The 22,860-nt window shown below is 49.8% G+C and overlaps 1 protein-coding gene across 1 annotated transcript in view; it reads right to left on the bottom strand.

Moving 5' to 3' along the window:
• Positions 1-530: 530 nt before the first annotated feature.
• Positions 531-22,860, bottom strand: part of rev3l (REV3 like, DNA directed polymerase zeta catalytic subunit) — a 50,548-nt gene continuing 28,218 nt past the window's right edge. The window contains 29 exon segments of the mRNA XM_042300670.1: positions 531-1,716; positions 2,373-2,588; positions 3,502-3,569; positions 3,572-3,747; positions 4,408-4,598; positions 4,833-4,970; positions 5,100-5,214; positions 5,314-5,423; positions 5,536-5,742; positions 5,881-5,989; positions 6,239-6,483; positions 6,922-7,063; positions 7,227-7,345; positions 7,529-7,647; positions 7,849-7,964; positions 8,264-8,375; positions 8,524-8,716; positions 8,812-8,937; positions 9,223-9,311; positions 9,687-10,570; positions 10,770-14,628; positions 14,765-14,907; positions 15,192-15,426; positions 15,658-15,786; positions 16,297-16,442; positions 18,165-18,249; positions 20,083-20,175; positions 21,284-21,390; positions 21,594-21,726. Coding sequence (XP_042156604.1) covers positions 1,570-1,716; positions 2,373-2,588; positions 3,502-3,569; positions 3,572-3,747; positions 4,408-4,598; positions 4,833-4,970; positions 5,100-5,214; positions 5,314-5,423; positions 5,536-5,742; positions 5,881-5,989; positions 6,239-6,483; positions 6,922-7,063; positions 7,227-7,345; positions 7,529-7,647; positions 7,849-7,964; positions 8,264-8,375; positions 8,524-8,716; positions 8,812-8,937; positions 9,223-9,311; positions 9,687-10,570; positions 10,770-14,628; positions 14,765-14,907; positions 15,192-15,426; positions 15,658-15,786; positions 16,297-16,442; positions 18,165-18,249; positions 20,083-20,175; positions 21,284-21,390; positions 21,594-21,726 — 8,552 coding nt within the window. The 3' untranslated portion in view covers positions 531-1,569.

The raw sequence follows: 22,860 nt of genomic DNA, 5'->3' as shown, positions 1-22,860 counted from the left end.
GGTGATCAGGCCTACCAATGTTGTGTCATCGGCAAACTTAATGACGGTGTTGGAGTCATGCCTGGCCGTGCAGTCATGAGTGAACAGGGAGTACAGGAGCGGATTAAGCACCCACCCCTTAGGGGCACATGTGTTGATGATCAGCGTGGCGGATGTGTTATTACCTACCCTTATCACCTGGGGGCGCCCAATATCTATTCCAGATTGGTTCAACAGAATTGAATTAAAATGACGTGGAAACGATGATTCAACCAGTGTATGCCCAGTGGGAACCACTACACAAATAAGTTACATTCATTTTATCTCAGAGGTTCTGAGTTTCCGATAGCACATGAACACAGCAAGTTTTTTTCTCTCACTTTTCCTGTAAACATTTTTTTTTATTTAAGTCTTGTGCTGTGATGAATTGTCTAGTAATCTGTAGTTTTTCCATTCAGATGTGTGATATTTGTTAAAGTTGATCACGTTTGAATTTTTCTATTAAAACAAATCAAAGCCATGAAAAATACTAAAATACAAAGACTAGAGAATTGAATACATTGAGTTTTATTATATCAATCTTCAACCTCCACCCACAGCAATGTCCATTAAAAACAAAGCAAGAAACACTTCCTTCATATTTTTTGTTGTACATTTACATTTATACAAATACACAGATCCTGTGTATAGTTGTTTGGGAAATAATATAATCCATCTTGACATGGGTAGATGACATATGCTGTTTTAACATGGAGAAAGCATTAGAAATGTGTACAAAACAAATATGCACAAGGAAATAATATATACTCTTGCCATAAATTATCAAAATACAGTATTGCAACAGTCCCAGAAGTAAAAACTGAAATGAATACTCCCCCATCCTCTTTTGATAGGCATTAGTGCCTCAGGGTATAATGATAATATGCTTTTTCATAACTGACAAATACAAATTGAGGCTAAAAGAGACAAAATGGCACACAAACAGAATGCATAAAAACTAGTTGATTTGTTTTCATTTTTTAATGCCGATGCACAGATAATTCAAATGGGCACTTTACAAGAACTATTTACCAAAGATTGTATTTGATATAAAAAAGGGAAATGTAGTTAGTGTTTTCTTTAGTCAACCTTTGCGGCGTAAGGAGCTCCTTAGAAATACTGTTCAGACTTTTTAAGTCTTGCATTTACAAATTGCTACAGCGCCTACAAAATAAAAACGGTAGGGGCCTCTTTCGGTCAAGAGTTAATGCCATCTTTATGATACAGAAGAGACCATCTCCATCCATCCTGAAGAAAAAAAAAAAAAACATCAGCTTCAATCACAACCAACCAATAGCAGCTAATGAAGACACAGTGAGCGAGGGAGAACAAGCCCTTGAAAACCACTCCCTCGTCTCCTTCAGGAGGCCCAAACCCAGCCAGTCTGCACTTAGAGCAGAAATACTTGTATAACAAATAACAACGGGACAACATGAAAACCCAACGGGGTCAATCAAAGCACCATTTAAAAAGGAAAAGACAGGGAAACACGGCTGGATGAGACAGCGTTGGTTTAGCACCAGAGTAGCTGTGCTGCGCAGTGGGCCACGATCACAATCCGAACTGCTCCAGGAGCTGTCGGAGGTAGGGGGCCTTGGTGAGCTGTCTGTTGACCCGGGACAGCTTGTAGAGCACCGGACAGTCCAGAGACACACACGGAACCTGCCGCTCCGCACTGCCGCTGCAGTTCCGACAGATCTGGACCAAATGGAAAACAGGTTGGTTGGTTAGTGGAGTTTAAACCCTGATGAATCTTTATAGCTTCTGCTCTAGCTACAGAACCTCACCAACCAGTTGGAGTGAACTATCCCTCTAATATTACATGACAGGGCTAAAAATACAACTCTAAGCTTAGCTCGATTTCCATCTCACTGTACTCTGACTCTCTAAAACTCAAATGCAGACAGTGCTTGGAGACTACTCAGCATCGGCTTGTGGTACACTACATGACCAAAAGTATGTGGACACTTGCTCGTCGAACATCTCATTGCACCCCCCATCCTGCTGCTATAACATCCTCCCTCCACTCTTCTGGGAAGATTTTCCACTAGATGTTGGAACATTGCTGTGGGGACTGTTGTTGCTCCCAGAAGTTTCCACTACACAACAGCAGCATGTACAGTTGACCGGAGCAGCTCTAGCAGTGCAGAAATGTGCCGAACTGACTTGTTGAAAAGGTGACATCCTATGATGGTGCCACGTTGAAAGTCACTGAGCTCTTCAGTGAGGCCATTCTACTGCCAATGTTTGTCTATGGAGATTGCATGGCGGTGTGCTCGATTTTATAAACCTGTTAGCAGGGGTGTCCACATACTTTTGTATATGCCAATGGTGTGCTCCCCCCGACCTTTCACCTTTAGCAGCTGGTCCTGCTGGCTCTCCCAAAGGCGCATGTCCTGGTAGAGAGTGACGGCCACGCGTTGGGGCTCGGCACGGCAGCTGGCACACACCCCTAGCTGGGTGAGCTCGTCACACACAGGACAGTGCAGCGTGGTGAAGTACTGGGAGATAGTCCCCTTCCTCCCCACTTCCTCCCCTCTGGCCACCATGGAGCATGACGCCTTCTGGACCTGAAGACAGAGGACATGTCTATAGCCATGGACTAGGATAGATTTGTGGTGATAAATAAGATATATTTTTTTAAAGACTAATTCACCATTTGACAGGTCAGACTATTTTTGCCTCAAACTGGTGTCAAACTCATTTCATGGAGGACTTAGTGTCTGCGGGTTTGTGTTTTTTTCCCTTTCAATTAAGACCTACATAACAAGATGAGGGGAGTTCTTTGACGAATTAAGTTCACGAATTAGTAATCAATTACCAGGGAGGAGCGAAAACCCGCAGACACTCGGCCCTCCACGGAATGTGTTTTGACACGTGCTCGAAAACAGTGTTCGCCAACTCCAGTCCTGCAGTACTTCCAACGGTACACGTTTTTGGAGAAACGCACCTGATTCAACTCACCCAGGTCTTGGTGATTAGTTGACAAGTGGAATCAGGCGAGTTTGTCCGGAGCTACAACAAAAACGAGGCACAGCAGGACTGGAGTTGAGAAACACGGGTCTGAAAAGAGCCTCCTTGCCCTTCAGTCTGAAGCAGGCTAACGAGACAACAGTATGAAATCTGCATGTCCTTTACACAACTCGCCACTAGATGGAATCATTGGCATTTCAAAAAGGGCATGCCTAACAATGACTTGGGTACGAGATTGGATATTTGTCTCATTTGATTCCCGACGTGTAGCCCTTTTTCTTTTGTTCTCTGTCTGCACGACAGTCCGGACAAAGCTTTCAAAAGCACCATCGCTGCTTCAGTGGTCGGTGTGTGTGTCATCAAACGTCTACTCTCTCCTGCATGGATCTATCATCGGTTTGATAAATCCCAGTAACTAACTAGAAGAGCTGGGAGACCAGAGGGAGCCACATTTTAAGTGTCCGACAACCCCCCACCCACCCACCCCCCACCCCTCTTTCATAGCCTCACCCTGGGGAGCTCCTGGTACCAGCTGAGCACATCCACACCGATGAGCTGGAAGATGCGCCTCAGCGGGGCAGGATCTGCTTGGTGATGTAGTAGGTGGCGTTGAGGCGCAGGCCCGGGTCCTGCAGCACCTCCAGGGGCCGCCGCACCAGCTGGATGAGGGGCACGCCGGGCGTCCCGTACACGATCACGTAGGGCACCCGCTCGCCCACCCGTGGCTCCAGGCGCCGGTCATAAACCATCATACGCCTGGGGAGGGAGGGGGGGGGGGCAGGACACAGCATTGGAATGTCTGTTTCATTATAATCTAGCACCCCAAATATGTGCAGTGGTATAGGACCACACATACATACAGTACTCAGATTTCATTTGATTAATTTATCACAATTGTTGTTGTTTTTTTAAACCAACGCACAAATATCTGAATAAAATATGATGCATTTGCTCCTTGTTTTTGTACTGCAGTAGTACTACTCACTATAATAAATTGTAATACATTTCCTGAATCACACAGAATATTTTTTCCCCTTCAACCATGTCTCTGAAATCAGGTTTTGCCACCCATTATGGGCTGGGTTGCTAGGCAACTGTCTCAGGTACAGTACACTGAGCTAGGCCCGTTGTAGTGCAGGCAGACAATGGACATTGTGGGGAATCAGTAAGTGGCTTCACAAAGGGCACACAGCCAGACGAGAGGAGAGGAAGGTCTCACACACACACACACACACACACTTCAACAAGCCACTCCACAGAAACACACTAGTTAGACATGCAATGACATTTAGGCACTGCCATATTGCCATATCCACACTCAAGATTTCTCAAAGATGCCACTGTCAATTCAACCCCGTCGTGTCATAAACACACAGTAGGACTACACTCCCCTCAGGCGGCGTGTTGTTGGTGTACCTGGTGAGCTCCAGAGCAGGGACGCAGGCCCCCGGCCGGTAGGAGCCGCTGCCCCTGTACTCCTTAGCGAAGGTCAGGTCCTGCATGCTGGCCTTGGCCTCCAGCACCTTCACACACTGACGCTGCACAAACTGCTTCACCAGGCTGATGTCCCGCGTCTCAAACAGCAGCTTGATGGAACGCTCCAAAATCTAGGGAGACGGACGGACGGACGGACGGGGGGGGGGTTTGCGCATACCAGACACCAGTCTATTTCAACACGTCGACCAGGCTGACTGTGATAGTATAGAACCTTCAGACAAGGACTGATTCCCATGTGTGCGCTTTGTATTAATCTGAGCACGGGCTGCTAGTAGAAATCTGGCAGGATTGTGAAGGCTGTAGACGGAGAAGGCAGAAAAATCGGTCAAATTTTGCCCGGTTACCTTGGAAACAGCAGTGCATCCGTCTCGGCGCACAGTTTCGATCCCCTTGGCATCAAACACGGGGTCCTTCTGGTCCAGGCTCTCGTACATGTAGCCCACGTAGCGCTTTTTCGTCTGGAGCACGCACGGGAGGTACACCTGGGATCACACACACAGAGAGAGGAATTAAAAACTATTAAACCACACACACACACACTCATACATTCTGTGGGCTTCAATGCAGACAGCCAGTCTAGCAACCTCATACTGTACTGAGCAGGACTGTACCTTCTCAAACTTCAGCTTGACAGGTTTAGGGTTGGTAGCAGTCACCGCCTCGGCGATCTCGTTGCCGATCTTGAAGGCCTGCTCTTTAGTCGCTCCCTTTAGCAGGACAAACATGCTGGAAGAGACACAAGCAGAGGTTAAGAAAAAAAGAGGAAGCCTCCGAAAACCCGAGGGCCCAATACCCACGCTTCCCACTCTCTAGGCTTGTCCCTACCTGTCTGTGTCACCATAGACAACGTGGGCTCCCCACTTCTTGGTGTCGTTGACCAGCTTGATGGCCCTCTCCAGGGTTTCCCTGGCCTTGTGGACAATACTATCTCCAACCTGTAGAGACAATAGATGGAGATACGTATGAGAAAAAGACTGAGATAAGGTTACTGACGGGGAGGGGGGGGAGTTTTGGGTAAGTGTGCCAGATGTTAGCGTGACCCCTCACCTCTACGCTGGGCATACGTCCGGAGTAGTGAGCGGCGGTGTAGCCGAAGGTGACGTTGGCGATGAGCTTGAGTCCCAGCTGCCTGGCGTCCAGGAGCCTCATCAAGGCCTTGTCCTGCTTGTAAGTCTTCATGGAGCGCTTCACCATGAACCGCGTGTTCAGGATCTCATCCAACATACTGGGCAGGACCCCCTTCCTCACCGTGGGCTGAGCAGGGAACAGAGACATTGACACAGACAGACAGAGACAGAGTTCAACGCAATAGTTCCAAAACAGTTTGATTTATTTCAGCAAAACCCACATTCCTTTCATAAGGAAAAGGTGAACCTATCAGAAGAGTTGTACCTTGACAAAAGCGATGCCGTTGGGAGAGATGGTGATGTCATTGCGGAGCTGGTAGAGGAGCTCAGGGGGGACCCGCAGGGAGGTGCAGCCAAACTTAAACTCATCGGGCCTGAAACATGACACAGTGATCGGTCTCTGTACCTTGACTGACATCTCACTCTACCAAAACTAGAAGGTGAATGTATGCATGCATGCATGCATGCATGCATGCATGCATGTATGTATGTATGCATGTATGTATGTATGTATGCATGTATGTATGTATGTATGTATGTATGTATGTATGTATGTATGTATGTATGTATGTATGTATGTATGTATGTATGTATGTATGTATGTATGTATGTATGTGTCTTACGTTCCCATGCTCTCCACGTGGCCCAGGCAGGTAGAGTAGCAGTAGTTGTAGGCGATGACGATGGAGGGGTAGAGCGACTGGAAGTCCAGCACCACCATAGAGTTGCTGTAGAAGCGCGACTCGGGCTCCATGACCAGTGGGATGCACTGCGGCACCCTCTGCTGGGCTCTCTGCTGCATGCTGGGCGTCACGGGGATATAGTTCATGGGCTTGGCCACGCGCAGCATCATGGACTCCACACGGTACTGCAGGGAGAGGAGAGAGATGAGGAGAGAGGGCAGAGTGGACTTTCTCAGACTGATCACTGACAACTTGTACTCCATGCGGTTTAGCGCAGTCTCGACAAAACGTGTCCTCATTTCCCCTTGATCATCTTGCCTTTAATTTGTGGTATGTAGTACTTGTTCTGACCATCACCAATTTCTAAACACCTTCTAGTTTACCGCAGGAGGCGGTAGAAGTGAGCCAGACAGAAACTCATCCTGGACTTCAAACTGTCCCGATGTGCTTTCTTAACTCCTCTTATAGTTGAAAGGCAGTTGTCAAACCACAAAGACACGAGACAGTGAGCGAAACACCAGAAGAACACAGCGCCTTCAGAGCAAAACATTACATCAACACAGCGTGCCAATCCACACCGCAGCCAATAGCCCAACATTTCTGAGGTCTGCTGGGTTCCTGACCTGGGATCCCCTGGTGAGCACGTGGTAGAACTGGATCCCGAACACCCTGGCCAGCTCGCTGGTCCTGCCGATGATGTCGTGCTGCTGGAGAAGTTGCATGGTGCCGCCCAACCGGCTCACATAATGGTCCACCATCTTCCACCTGGCAGGCACACAACACAGAGTCATACTGCAGACGGAACAACCCCGTTTCATGGTCTTGATTCAGTTGCAAAACCAATAGACGAGTTGATCACCAAACAGAGTGACGATGGTTATGATGTCAGCACGGTGAAAAAGAGAAGGTAGCTGGGTACGGTGCCCACCTGTGCAGGTCCGTGTTGTGGTCGAACCAGTCCGACAGGGTGCGGGGGCTGTACAGGGGGAAGCGCTGGTGTAGGACGTGGAAGGCCACATTCTCAAAACTGTAGTTGTTCAACGTTACCTGGTTTAAAAAAATAAAATTTAAAAAAATTAAAAAGGAAATACACTCCTACAAATGACCCCAGAAACCAACACGAGAAGATTCATAACCACTGTTTTAATTATTATTAATTATTTATACAGTGGAAAGGTTTGGCAGCGTTGATTCTAAGCGATTGATGATGTCTGCGGCGGCAACAGATACCTCGGTCTTCATGATCCTCCACAGGTTGATGACGATGCGGCCGATGATGTGTATCTCCGTCATGGTGTCCGCTCCGTACTCATCCCTCTCCGCGGCGAAACGGTTCTCCTTGGCGTCACCTGAGGACAGACAGACAGACAGACGTCACTACACCCGACGGAGGAGCAGCCAGACGACATCTAGCCACATTCTCCTTTGACCGGGAACGGCTGGCTGTAGAATGTCAGGGAGAAACCTGCTTGACGCTTCTGTATGAGAGCCAATACTCTTTCAATACAGTGTTGTGGCAGCAGAGAGGGCAAGGGTGAGTGCCACCCTACCTGGCACCCTGGAGAGCTGCTGGCAAAGGTCAAAGTTGAGTGCCGCTGCCCGCTGGAGGATGTAGCCCCAGGAACGCATCTGGACTTCATAGCCTACCAGCATGTCTGGGTCAAACCTGCCACGACAGAACAGAGACTCATGTTAACAGCCACAGTACACATGTTTAACAGTGGCCTAAACAAATCAGAAAAGAGAAGATTTCATAGAAACGGAAACAAGGCATGAATATGTATAACATACATTTAAATCAAAAACAGTGAATTTGCACATGCGCTGTCAGTCTTGGGAACATGAACACCCAGCGAAATATTTAACAACCGATCAGATGTCCAACAAAGCCACTGGTGTGCTTCAGTTCTCCTTTTTTTCACAATGTAAGGATCAAGGTCAAAACCACAGGAGCCAATACGGTACCTCCTCATGATAGTGACAACTTCCTGGAACAGCCGCTTCTCATCCACAGCGTAGGTGACCTGCAGTCCTGAGACCCCAGATCTGACCAGCAGGGGTGCTGTTCCTCTGACACCTGACACACACACACACACAAAACACTGTTCTTTCAGAGCCAAGCACAATGACCGTGTACACAATGGCAATATTTGAAGCCAGGTCAGACAAGTGTGGTCCATCCATCCACAGCATGGCGGGAGGGACTGAGGGAGTGACCCCATCACCTTGGCCACTGTCCTGGCAGTCCTTGTCCACAACGATGGCCCCAGTCAGCTGCGTCTTGTCTGAGTCCAGTAGGGGTGCGTCAGAGCTGAAGCAGTAGAATAAGGCACATATGGGGTCAAACTCAGGGTCGGGCTCCAGGTCCCGCCGGGTTCGAGCGTGAAGCTCCATGCTCATCAACGTCAGGTGCTGAACCTACAGACGAAAAGGAAAAGCATGTCACATTCCTTCTGTACCACTACTGTGTGTGTGTGTGTGTGTGTGTGTGTGTGTGTGTGTGTGTGTGTCACCTCGTGCAGGGCTTTAGCGTCCTGGAGGTTCTGCATGCTGACTTTGAAGCCGTACGAGTTGCTGATGCTGGGGCCCTCGATCTGAGAGTTGTCTTTCTTTGCAACGTTCAAAGCAGCAAACTGGTTCTGGGGACCGAGGTAGAGGGGAATGCACAATGACATCACGTTAAAGGGGGGTGTATCCGGGCAGACAAAGTAAACGCGACGGATTCAAATGAGCAAAGCTAAATCTGTAAAGTGTCTTGGGTTATTTACTTGTCTGATGCTCTTCATCAATATTCTGAAACCATACATAGCTCATTAAGGTATAGAGGCCAACATATACATTTTTTTTTTATTTTTAAAAGAGGCTTTTTGGAGCAAATGGCCTAAAATGAACAGGAGCTTAAATTCTCTGTGTTTTGTCCTGACCTTCATCTGTGTGGTCAGTAGCACTCTCCTCAGGGTGTCTGTGTGTTCCCCTCTCCTGTGCTGCAGTCTCTGAGATGGGGACTCCGCGTCTGGGATTGAACAGAAACCCCAAAATGAATTCAGGGTGCTGGCGGGGTGGTACGACGCATAATGACATTCCAGAGGACAAAACAACTGCATGCAGGCGGCTTCCTTCCTATTAAAGCTAATTCAATAAATGACTGTGACAGATTAACAATTCTGGTACGCTTGATTAGTCAATTATGCAGTCATTAATAGCAGCCATAAAAATTTCACACCGAGGTAAGAAAGAAAGTTGGGAGTAAAGAAAAGCTTACGGCGGGAAGGATAGCGGATGCCATCGCTAATGTCATTTCCCACGGTCGGAGTTAGTGTTAGCGGCCGAGGCAGGATGAAGAGGGATAGGTGCCGACAGCCTGCGGACGGAGAACGATGGGGCTTACCTTCAGTCAAAGGGGTGCTGCACACGGGTTCAGACTCGCCCCTGCACCTGCGTCTCCTGAGGACTGGGGTGCTGTGGAGCTGAAGGTGGGGGCTGGTCCTCTCCCTGTCCCCTCGGCTCTTCGTGGAAGGCAAGGGAGAGGGACTGAGGAAGTGCTTCTCCTCGCTCCTCTCTGGGGAGGTGCAGAGCCTGGGGGACAAGGGTGACCCTAGATCTGACCCTCTCCTCTCCCCCTCTACTCCATCTAGTCCTGAGGGGCTGGGCTGCGTGGGCTGCTGCCAGGGCGGCAGGTCTGGCGAGTCTGGAGAGATGGATTTACCATAACACTCCTCCTCAGAGTCTCTGGTGTTAATGTCTGATACAGGCTTCACTCCTCTGGAGCTGTCCTGAGTTTCCACCCCCTCAACAGGTGATATATGTAGAGAGAGATTGTCCCTCTGAGTCCTGATATCGGAGGGCTTCTCAAACCCCTCCTCTTCCTTCAATGCTGGACAATGGAGCAGAGTGGGCTGTTCAGTCCTGTCCGTTTGCTGCTCTTCTCTTATCTGTTCTAACCTTCCCCTCTCCAGTGCTCCAATGTCTCTCCTGCCCCTCTGCAGATGCTCGTACTGTTTCCTGGCCTCCAGCCATAGCTGGACGCGCTCACGGCTGGGGGCGCTCCTACAGGGCAGCAGGATGACCTTCTGGTCCCCGGCTGAAGAGGGGCTGAGCTGGGCCTGGTCTCTGGTGGCCTCTGCTCCCAGGGTGTGAGAGGAGCCGGGCCGGGTCATGGCGGAGAAGGCGGTCTTCCAGAAGTGTAGCCCCTCCAGGGATAGGTCCCCGTTGAACTCAGCCAGCTCCTTGGCCAACCTGGTCTCCACCGTCAACTTACGTCCACCAACCTCCCTGGAGAAGATAAAATGATTGAATGATGTACAACATCATGCCTCACCACAGCCTTAGTCACAGACATATATTGTGTGTAGTGTTTAACCCTTGAATTAATACAAATGCGTTAAGTATTTTTCAAATCGGTAGTTGTCAGAGTGCTTTTAAAAAGTAAATCAAATCAAATAATCCCGCGATGAGAGCTTCGTGGTCCTACCTGGGTTTCCCTGGGGCGTCTGAGGGGTTGCTGCAGAAGGGCTCCTGAAAGGTGGCCTCAGACATCTCCAGGTCCAGGAGAGTGGTGAGGATCTCTTCCCGGTTGGGAGGGGACATGAGGGGCTTGAGGATGTGGGCTCCCCCTCCTGTCCCCCTGAGGAGCTGGCTGCTGGTCTTCACCTGGGATACGGAGTTAACAGAGCGCGGAGAACTACTGGCCGTGGTCGACGTCAAAGCATCATTCCCCTCCGGTAAGTCTCCGGTCGGTGATCCTTCGTTGTCTGCGAAAGACGCAGAGCTCAGAGGCAGTGGTAAGACGGGGTCGAAGGCAGAGAACAGCAGCTCTTTCCTCTCACAGTGAAAGCCCTGGAAGTGGCTGAGGCCATGGAGTTTGCCCAGGGACGTGCCCCACTCTCTGCTCCTCAGTAACCTCTCTGAATCCAGAGAAGATAAATGGTTGGAGACAGATTCACCGTTTTCTGGCTTGTCAAAGAGGTCAGGACTCAGAGGTCCAGACAAGCTTCGTTGGAGCGCCTCCCCAGACCCAGACAGCCCATCAGGCCTCTTCTCAATGCTCAGCGCCAGCGCAGGGATGGCCTCCTGGGTGATGTCACTCAGGAACTTCTGAGGCAGATTCTTGTCGGTCAGAACAAACTGGCTGCCCATGTACAGGCTGGAGAACTCTGTCTGGCTGCCAATGCCGATAGCGTTGATGTCGAAGTTGTAGTTGTGTGGGAGCTCTGGGGAGAGGCTGTCCTCTATGGAGTAGCAGCTGTCCAGGCCTGGGTCTGACAGGAACACTGGGCTGTCGTCTGACATTGGTGGCTCCTGCTTCACAGGTAACTCCGGCTGAGAGTTCACCTTACCCTTCCTGCTTCTGGGCTTCTTCTCCTTGGGAGTTGTAGTTCTTGAGACCCGGGGTTTCCGTGGGGTGGCTGACGGAGTTTTCCTGGCTCTTGGTGGCTTGGCTGCAGCAGGGTCTGGTGTGGGGCCAGGGGGCTGTGTTGTAGTGGAGGAGGAGATCTCTGTGCCCACTGTCTGGGTTGGGAGGCATTGACCACCTCTCTGCTGCCTCTTCTGCAGGAGCTTCTTCAGAACAGCCAGGCCAGAGGTATCCTCAGGTAGGGCCTCCCCGTTCCTAAGGCCTGAGTGAGGGGACCCTGATTTGGGAGCTCCCTTACTCTTCCCCACCATGGGGGATTTCACCTGAGGGGGTGTGCACTCATCAACTGTAGTTTCTGCCTTCACAGCACAACCCAGCAGCTGGCCTGGATGCGTTTGGAAGAGTTTGAGAGCAAAGCTTTGGTTCACCTCCATTATGGAGGTCTCATAGTCCTCGGACTTTGGTTCAATGAACTGGGATAGGGATATAGAGCCAGTGACCCCATGGGAGCCGTCAATGATCTGGCTGGTTTTGTTAGATGACTGCTGAAAGGGTGGTACGGACTTTGGAGAGGATTCAGTAGGAGGCGACACATCCTCTGGGAAGAGGAGCTGGGAACTGTCACAGTCTCTGCTTTTTACAGGGGGCTGTTCAGCCTGCTTCTTCCTACGAGGCCTTCGAGTTAACGTGGTGGTGTTAGTAGAGTCACCACCCACACTCATCCCATCAACTGTTTCTAGATCTTTCTTTCTCCTCCGTGGAGTCCCAGTAGTACTTTTCCTTCTCGTGGCACTCTCCTTTTTGACTTCTGCCGAAAGCTTATTAGCAGACTTAGTCCGTCTTCTTGGGCTGCTAGGTTTAGCAGTCCGGCTTCGGTTCCGCACACCTCGGCCTAAAGACTCAGGGGGGGTTTCCTGACACACAGAACTGAGACAGGGATCATTTAATGGGTTCATCAACCCATCAGAGGACATGGCTTCCATAAGGGGGTCACTGGGGGACCAACACCGAGGTGGGGTTGAATCAGTGGGGCTAGGGGATCTCTCAGACAGATAACCCAACTCCACCATCACATCAGAGTACTCAGTGGCGTGGTCATTGGCCAGTTCACAGTAACATGGCCGCGGGCACGGCAGAGAGGGCCGAGTCGAGGCTTTTCTGAGGCCTTTAGTCCTTCTAGGCCTCTCACCCCCCTGCCTGACTCGGACTTGAGGTTTGGGTGGGCCACTGGCCGTTTTCTTAGTGGTGGTGGTGTTGACCTTATTAACCTTTCGTTTGGGCTGTTTCTTATTAGCCTTAGGCTCACTGAGAGGAAACTTGACCGCACAAGACTCTAGAACCTTAGGCCAGAAGGACTTGAGAGGGGCCATTTTAGTGTACGTCTCCAGTTTGTCTGGTGTGAGCACCACCCGCTGCTCCTCAGCACTCACCTTGGCCATCTTCACCAACATGTTCTTCTGACCCTTGAACCTGTTGATGATGATGTACTTGATGATGATGGGTGGCTCCCTTGGCTCCTTTCTGGACATCTTCCGTCGTTTCTGGTACTTGAGTTCCTGCGTGCTGAGGATATAGTTGTCTTTGAAGCGGACGTAGTTGTCTCGGAGGGCCAGAGGGTGTTTCACGCGAGAGGTGCCCGAGTGTTCCCCGTCCTCGCTGCTGTCGTAGCTCATCTTGCGCTTGGCCCTCAGGGTGTACTTGCTGCCAGGCAGACCTGAGGCTTTGGTGCCGGTCACTTTAGCAGGGAGCTCAGGCAGTGGGGCCAACCTGCCCTCCACAGACGCCTCAGTGGGACAGGCAGGGACTGGGGCCGGTGTAGGGGACACGACAGGGGCTGGTAGAGGAGAAGGGGCCAGGGCAGGGGAATGGGCAGGAGCAGGCAATTCTGGAAGTGGTGCTGTGGGTCCAGTCTCCTCTATGACTGACTTTGCCACTGTGTCCGTGCTCTTAGGACAGGCAGGCATGATGGACGTTAAGGCCATGCCCACTTGGCTGTCAGAGGCTAGGCTTTCCCCAGCGTTCGCTTTAGCTTTCTGGGCTGCTGCAGCCGACCTCCTCTTGCCCAGCTTTAGCCTGGACCTGCGTGGCTCTGCCTGCTCTAGCTTGGCGCAGCCGTCGGTCAACTTGTTGCCCACCACCTTCTTGGCGGGCCTGGTAAGGCAGTTGGAGAGAATGACACTGGGGAAGAACTTGTAGTGTGCCTCCTGCTGGGCTACTATGGTCCTCTCAGTCTTGTTCTCCTGATAGTCCTCGTACCGGATCTTCAGCTCGCCCATGTCCCCCTCCTCGCTGCCTCGGCCCATCTCACCCTCCAGCGGGGCCAGGAGCTCGTCCTCTTCTATGGGGCAGGGGGCTGGGTTTATACTGTTCCTCGGTATGGGGCTTTTACAGTCTTTCTGACCCAGCTCTAGCTCCGTCTTGCTGGGGCAGTTCCTCAGCTCAGAGTAACACAGGGAGAAGCTCCTGTGGTTCTGCAGGATGGACAGACGATTCTTCTCCACATTCTTGATGCTGCTGTACTTCTTCCTGCTCTGGGTGATTTTCCCGTTGCCGAACGGAAAGACGTCCAGATCCGACTCATCCAGAGCCATCGTCTTCTTCTCGTAGGTGTAGAGAGGCCGAACGACGTCCATTTTGTCCACACAGATCTGAGAGACCTCGGCCTGGTTGGCGATGTTGCAGGGAATGGGGTGTTTGACCGGCTGGATGTAAGGTATCTCTTTATTCACCTTGAACCCTGTGGAACACTCATGACTGTGTTGGCTGAGGGAGAGGAAGTGCTTATCAGCTGTGTCCTCGGTGTCCTGTGAGAGGGCTTGCCGGTGCTCCGGGTGTTTGCGGTCTAGGAGGATCTTGGCTGAAGACGGGGGCTCCAGGTGGACTGTCTCCCCAGGAAAGGGGTTCCTCTTCCCCAGGATCTTATCGGCGACGGTGAGGGACGAGTGGGTCCTGGAGCCTTTGTCCGTTACCGATGAATCTAAAGAGGAAATATAACAGGAGAGGAGACATAACATCTCGATACAGTGACAGGAATGTAAGGCAGGAGTCAATGAGATGTGTCGTCGTGTGTGTTAGCTGCAGTTTATCCTCTATATTACGCTCTTATAACTCACCACTGTTCTCATCCGCAGCACCGTCCAGCTGAGGAATGGAGAGGTTGGCAAAAAGAGAGTTGTTCCCACTCCATTCCATCTCCTCATCTGATGAGTCCTGGGGCTCGTCACTGAAGCTCTCTTCGGCCTCCTTCACACCAGGTCTACGGAGGGGGATAAGACACATTGATTTAACAACGAGGCATCCCCTTAAAACTGTTTAGTCACAGCTCACCGCAGGTGACCTTCATCTGACTGACAAAAGTGTTTACTGTTTACCATTGTGAATTCAGTGACAACACAAGAAACAAGAGAATTATGTAATTAGGAGTTTTTATTGAGTTAATATTGAACTCGTAATTAATAAGTTAATATTGAGCTCGTAATTAATAAGTTAATATTGAGCGAGGCAAAGAAGTACAAGGTAAAGAAAGAAGAAATCGGTCACCTCCGTCTAGAAGAATGTTCTGGAAGGTCGCTGTCCCATCTCTGTGACATCAGAAGACTGAGTTCTGCCTCCTCCCTCTCTAGCTCTGGCCCCTCCTCCTCCTCGTCACTGTTGTAGTGAGCGCTCCCTCCCCCGGGCAGGGAATGCTGGGAGTTCTGCCTCATAGGGGCCGCCCGATACCCATCATCCTCCAGGCCTGCCAGCAGGTCCACCATGGCATGGTCCTGGCTGCTGTCTGCAACGCACAGAAATACCTTGAAGGTGACTCCTCTCCAGGCTTGGATGCTCTGCTTATGGCCTGGAGTTATAACTAGGTCCCAGAGTTTAAAAACTGCCATTGGCGATGCTATATAAACAATACGTTGATTAAAAGCAGATTTTTTTCAAAAAACGAAAAGGACATAAGAGCAGTAGGATAAGCTGTTCTCCATATATCCGATGAACACAGTGCAGTATGTTTGCCTACCTAGTATGGGTGAGTGGTTGGATTTCTGGGAGAGTGGGAGAAAGGTCTGACTGCTCTCCAACAGACTCAGAATGGCCTCCTCATCCACAATGGCCTCCTCCTGGTCTTTACCACGGCTCCTTTTAGTGTCTGAGTGGCGGGAGAGAGGGAGAGAAGGTTATCATTACTGACAAACAGAGTGCACGTGTCCCAAATGGCACCCTATTCCCTACACAGGGCACCACTTTTGACCAGAACCCCATGGGCCCTGGTCAAACGTCATACACTATACAGGGAATAGGGTGCCATTTGGGACACGAGACACAGTGAGTGGTTCAGCATGAGGCCCGGCCGTACTCCATTCTGTCTCCGTGTGTGCCAGTCGCCTTGCTTCCCTAGCATTTCCACTGGTCCTACGGGAGACTTGGCAGACTGAGCGAGCAGATTAGGCTAATGTAGACCAACACTGTGTCACACTTGAAATTCAGTCACAGTAGGAGTGATAGGATATCATTTGGACGAATGTCGATCCACCTTCTCTGGCATTCAGACAGTCTAGCAGAGGGCCAGTCGGAGAATTGGGAGGAGAGTTAACGCCACATCCCCCTTAGTGTCTAGTCTAGCAGAGGGCCAGTGGGCAGAGGGAGACGCCTTGCTCACCTGTCTGGGAGCCTCTATGCGCCTCCACCAGGTTGGCTGGTGTACATTGCAGCAGCTCTGGGGTCAGGACATCAGGGTGTAGAGACAGTTCAGCTGGGGATGGATCCTGCTCCTCTGCCGCGTCATCCACAGACCCGGACTGAGTCCTGTTTTTTTTTTAAAGAAGAAAAAGAGTGATAAGACCGTTCAAAGGGAGACTGTTGCTAAGGTTATTACTTGAGTCATAGACGAGGTCCCTGAGACCAAGCGCTGCAGCAGTCATGTTTTATTAGCAATCCTTATTGTCTTAATCAGGAGATGTGTGTGCAGTGTGTGTGTGAGAGAGAGAGAGAGAGAGACAGAGAGAGGGAGAACGAGTGAGAGAAGAGTGTGGGATAGAGAGAAAGAGAAGAGGGAGTGTGTGTGTGTGCAGGAGGTATGAATGGAAAGCTGGCAGGTGGCCAGCAGTACTTTGGGCTCTCCTCCAGATGCCTCTCCCTATCAGGCTCTGCCATCCGCTTTGTCCTGTGCTGCACCCCTGCATTGCTTAGCAACTCACTACTTATCAACTCAACCAAATATTGAATAATATGCAAGGTGGAAAAGGTAGAACAAGCAATGCAGGTACTAGTGCAGGCACTAGTCCCCCCCCAAAAAAATCAATATTCTATTCTGTACGTCTCATTTCTTATTGCGGGGCGGATGAAGGAGTGCAGGGGGGCTCCAGAGACGGGCCTCTGTGCTCACGACTGTCTCGATCTGGTGTTAATTAGTCTCGTTGCTAATGACTTTGGTGGCTAAACGAGGGAGCCCAGCAGGTGCCAGGAGATTCCTGCAGCGATTAAAACATTTCAGCTCCCGACTCTGCCTCCTCCCCTCTGCAAACTCTGCTCGCCTGTACTTACTACAGTACAGCCTGCCTGCCTGTCTGTCTGTGGTAACAATCAGAGAGAGAGAGAGAGAGAGAGCGAGAGAGAGCAACTAAATAATAGCTTTTTAAAAAAGCACATAAGAGAGTAGTGGACAACTTTAGATGTGCAATAGGCAGACAGAGACAGACAAGAGAGAGAAAGAGAGACTCAAATCAAAGACAATGTGTATACATGCGAGAGCACGCCAGCCAACCAGTGAGAGTTGTGATCTGGGAATGTGTGTGTGTCACAGTGCTGCCAAGCCACAGCTCTATCACGTGAGAGGAAACGAGTCCCTGTGCCAGAGCCCAAACTGCTCCCATACTGGCCTGGCCTTTGATAGAGCCGTTTCACTTTCCTCCCATTGGTATCAACTTAGCTTTGTGAGCAGGAGCCATCTGGACCTGATGTAACAGCACACACCGGGCCAACTGTACTTTTATTTATAACAGGAAATTCTTTCTGCTCGGCAAGGAGGGGGAACAGGGAGAGCCCTGGGATATTAGACAGCAATGACCCCGTCAACCCTGGACTAACCCCCCCCCCCCCCATCCTCTCTGGCCCAGCCACTGACAGTGTTGAGATGAACCAGGAAGAGGCATGCAGTCACCATCTCATATAGACAAAGACAGTAATACACTAACCAAAAAGGCATGGGGGAAATAAGTAGCCGCTTTAACATAAAGAATGAAAGACAGACCAGATGTAGATTCTCTCTAAAACGCAACTTATGTGTTCTCTGGCGGTAGACATCTTGTCTTGAAAGCAGCAGATGTTTACTCTCAAAGACCACCCCTGCCGCCCCCTCAACTTCCCAAACCAAACAGAGCACAGCTATCCACTTACGCAATGTTGAGCAACTGTTTGTCCGACGATGACTAACAGTCAAGTTACCCTAAGGACTATGGGAAACTCTTGTGGTGAGCCATTTCCCCTCTTAAAGACAGCAAGCTTGTGGGGGGGAAAGTTGTTACTTACACATCAAACTCATTTTCCTTCAGGATCTCCTTGAATCTCTGCATGAAGGCCCTCTCGCTCTCCGTCGAGGCGACAAACCCACGATCTGGAGGAGCACCAAACGCAGGCAGAGGTTCAATTATTACACTTTGATGTATGTGTGATGTACACGGGACAGCAGTCAGACTCAGATACGCATGAATCGTGACAGAGACGAGCCTAGATGATTTATTACCTGGTCCATGCATGTACCAGCAAGCAGATGGCACATAATGTGGGACATAGACCACTGGAGATTGATGGCACCTTTATTGGGGAGGATGGGCTCGTGGTAATGACTGGAGGGGAATAGGTTGGAATGGTATCAGATACATCAAAAGGATGGTTTCCACCTGTTGGACGCCATTCCATTCGCTCCATTCCAGCCATTATTATGAGCTGTCCTCCCCACAGCAGCCTCCACTGGCATTGACTTACAGGTAACAGCAAAAATAATAAAAACAGTTGAGTAGATGTTCTGGCGGCTCCGTTATGGTGTGGGGGTGCATTTTCCTGGCATGGTTTAGGTCAGGGGTCGCAAACCTTTTCTAGCATGAGAGCTACTTTAAAAAACATAACCCGAGCAACTCATTTTTGTTCTCTTCTTTAACTTGTAACCCTTCCCTGGGTCTTTGGTGTACAAGAGATGTGTTTTCTGTCAATATACCTGGTACAATAATGGTTAGTACACATCATTTGGCATGACAGGCCCCTTAAAATTATATTCGGATTTCTCTGTCAAAAAAAAAGTGTGTTTCTCCTCCTCAATATAACAAATATTCATAGAGAAACAACAGAAATGTTCTGAGTAAATGCTTAAATCACATCAGAAGAAATAAATGTAAGCCTGGAAAAACTGGAATTCCCCTACAATTGCCCATCTAGCAAGAGAAGAATGTGTCGGTCGAATGACCTTTCTGCTGTTACATGTCACGGCAGAGTTCGCAAAACAACGGCCACCCAAATGAAACAAACAGTCATGCTAGGCAAGCCTACTTTGCAGTTCACATTTAATTGAGAAGGTTTTGGTGGAAAGCCTCTGTTTACTCAACCCAAAAGACGTGGTCATTAGCAACGCTAACTGGCTACATACGGCGTGAGACAAAAGCACGGTCCAGACAGACAGACAGACAGAGACAGGATGGACAATATTGCTGTAAATTAGTTAGCAGATATTGCGTTACATTTGGCTTTTTAAGCTAATAGTGGCTAACCATCATGTCAATGTGGCTTTTGAGTCGATATCAGCTGGTAATGACAGTTTGTGATGGAAAAATGCACGCACGTTCAGAATTGATTGGCTAGCTACTCATAAGCGGACTGCGATCTACCTGTTGAAGACCCCTGGGTTAGGTCAACTCAACCCCTTAAGAGAGAGAGAGGCAAAAGCCAGGCATTTTGAGTGATCGCCTTCAACCTATGGTGAAGCACTTCCATCCTGGCCACTGAATGGTCCGACGAGCATGAAAACAATGTATATCATACGTCATGGCCGTCTCAGTCACCAGATCTCAGCCCAATTTAAACACTTATGAGAGATTCTGGAGAGGCGCCCGAAGCGGCGTTTTTCCACCACCATCAACAAAACGCCAAACACTGGAAATTCTCATGTTAAGAATTGTTTTGCATCCCTCCAACAGACACTTGTAGAATCTATGCCAAGGTGCATTGAAGCCGTTCTGGCTCGTGGTGGCCCAACTCCCCATTAGGACACTAGGTTTGTGTTTCCATTATTTTGTCAGTCACTTTTACATTCGGGCCGATACGCTTGTAGGTAGGTAGACCTGCTGGAAGTTTAACTGTGGTGGTGGCTAATGGAGGAATGGGCTGTGAGGACGTATATTGCCGTCAGTCACTCACCCTGTGACTGTGGGGTCTCTGAGATGACTGGTTCACTCACCCTGTGACTGTGGGGTCTCCATCTGAGATGACTGGTTCTTCTCTCGTCGCCTCTGCTTCTCGTCCTCCCAGATGGCCTGCAGGCCAGGGTTGCTGCACACACACATCTGCACACACACACACACACACACACACACACACACACACACACACACACACAGTCGGCATAGATCAGTCGGTTGAATGAGGGCCTCTGCATTTCCCATCTACAGTTGGTTGAATGAGGGCCTTTGTTTCAAAGAGTACATTGACGCACACAAAGTTAAAGAGCTCAGATCACCACTAACCACTCAAAACTGGACAAGAGCTCGAAATCAGAATCATTCCTCAAACCATTTCCTTCTCAACAGTGAGTTTGTATGTCTGTTTTTTGGGCAGATGGAAAATCTACTTGCTGAAGGCACATATGTGGACTGCCCTGGCGTGACCCCTTTTCTGCCAGATAATGGTGTGTGTGTGTGTGTGTTTCCCACACTCCGTATTCTGAGCACAGCTAATCTAAAACACAACCAAGCACTTTGTTTCTGCTGTGTCATTCTGTTCCTAACATTTATCACGAATGGCAGAAAGACTGTAGAAATAGTTCATACTGGATTGAGATACTATGAGGTCTGGGAACACATTCCAATGGCAGATGCATATTCACGCATGTTTTTAACAGAATGCTCTATTTTTGCTTCATGTTCCCAGTTCAATCTGCTCTTCCAGTCTTCCATCCTACACCCCCCTGTTTCTCTCTCCCTCGCTCTCTCCCCCTCCCTAACAGAAGGTCGGAGAAAGACGAGACTACAGAGAGACGGGGTGAGTGGACAGTGTTTGTTTTGGCCCGGGTGGCCACTGATCTAACGCTCGGATGTGCTGGAGAGCAGGAGCCTGGCAGTGGGGTGCGAGACAGACTGTTTGATCTGGAGAAGGCCTCCATCGCTCATCTGGGTTACATAGGTAGGGGTCCCAAATGGAACCCTATATATAGGGCTCCTAAAGGGCTCTGGTCAAAAGTAGTGCACTACATAGGGAATAGGGTGCCATTTGAGACGCACCCAAGGTTTGACGAGGAAAAGCCTTCGTTCCTTGACTGTGTTGCACAGTCAGAGCAGTGGAGTCAGTGGAGTCATTAACCTCAGTCTCTCCTTGTGCGTCTGTCGGACTGTCTGACTGGCGGTTTTTATATATGACTAAAAATATGTTGTTTCCCAGTTTCTCGCCGTCCTTACTCTCTATTTCCAGACGGTTGAGGATGTCTACAGCCACAGCATCCACTTCCAGCTCACATGTGCTCTGTTTCTCCACATCCTCCAGGACCAGGGAACTGCATTAGAGAGAGGGGGGGAGAAGAGAGAAGGAGATCATGCAGATTGGGCGAGCGAGAGAGCAAGAGGTGAGCACAGAACATGGATGCACATTACACGCTAAATCCTACACGGACAGAAATGTACAGACAAGACCTAAAAACACAACGCTGCATTGGCCCAGAGCATGTCATTGGAGCCGGTCTGTGCTGGCGTGGCTCACCAGGCTATGGCATCCTCCTCCCAGCGGACAAACATTCCTCCCAGCGTACTGTCGCTCAGTCTGGAGGTACAGGGGCTCTTCAAGGGGCTGGTGGCTGGCCTGCTGCAGCCCTGGCGATCTGGGGGAAATCCCTCTGTTCAAGAGACACGTGCACACAGACACACAAAGACATGTGAATCATGTGATGGAAGCCAATTGATTTTTTGGGGGGGGTAAACCAGTCTACAGACATTGTGTCTTCAACATAGAGCAAAACGCAAAAAGAAAAGCATACCAGCTCAGTATTTCCAATTCATTTGGATCTACACAGCTTTCTAGAATCCCAGGTCCTTTGTCATCGTCTTCACTTGATCCCAGATTACAAACTCCCTTTCAACTAGGTGTTGTACAAAGGAGAATATAAACAGGTGAACATTATCGCAGAGTTTCAGCCCCTTTGTACTTTTTGATTCTTTGCAACCCATTTTCCGTTGATTGCGTCAAAATCCAGGAAGTGGCCCTCTCTTTGTCTGGGGAGAGTGTTGCGTGAACATTGTTAAGAACCTGTTCATCTGAAGCGGGGGTGGGGGTTCCTGGCCTATTCATTAACCCTTCCATGCGTGGTGGTGTCACGCTGGGTTCTGCCTCCCCTGGCCCAGGAGACTCGCTCAGGCATGAAGACAACTGCAGAGCGGAGATACCTGTCCCATCTCGGCTCAGCGCGGCCCGGGATTAGCGCTTCGTAAGCCTTAGTCAAGATCAAACAGAAAGTGGCCAATCTACCGCTTTATTCCCAACCGTCGGGCGCCGTGTGAAGCCAAGGCCAAGTTCAACCCTCAGATCTGAGGGAAACCTTCCTGCTCCTCCAATCCCACTGTTCTACCACTCTCGCCCTGCTCCTGCGAGGGGCCTAGTGAGAGTCACAGGTTCCCGTCCTGGGAAGACGGGAGGAAATCTGACCGCCGCGGCCCTCCAACGAGATATCGATTGTCCCAGCTTGGCTGTCTGTGGTTTCGTTTCGGGTTGGCAGAGGCGATGTGGGGCGTAATATTAATACTAAACAGCGATGTACAGTGCAAGTTCAAATCAACAGCCTGAGTTCATCAGGTCACAAGTAAACACATCCATATTCAAGCCCTCACTGTTCATTTCTCTAGATTGATGGCTGGGTGTTTATCCAACTCAGGTGGAAAAACAGCACCAAGAATGCAGTACCAAGAATGGGGGAGGGGGGTTGTCGGTCTAGTGTTCTATTCTGGATCTTCTGTGTACCATCACTTTTTAGGTT

The sequence above is a fragment of the Oncorhynchus tshawytscha genome, linkage group LG18 (assembly GCF_018296145.1).
Source record: "Oncorhynchus tshawytscha isolate Ot180627B linkage group LG18, Otsh_v2.0, whole genome shotgun sequence".
Classification (NCBI taxonomy): Eukaryota; Metazoa; Chordata; class Actinopteri; order Salmoniformes; family Salmonidae; genus Oncorhynchus; species Oncorhynchus tshawytscha.
The sequence above is the reverse complement of the archived record's forward strand: the minus strand, read 5'-3'. Positions and strand labels throughout refer to the sequence as shown.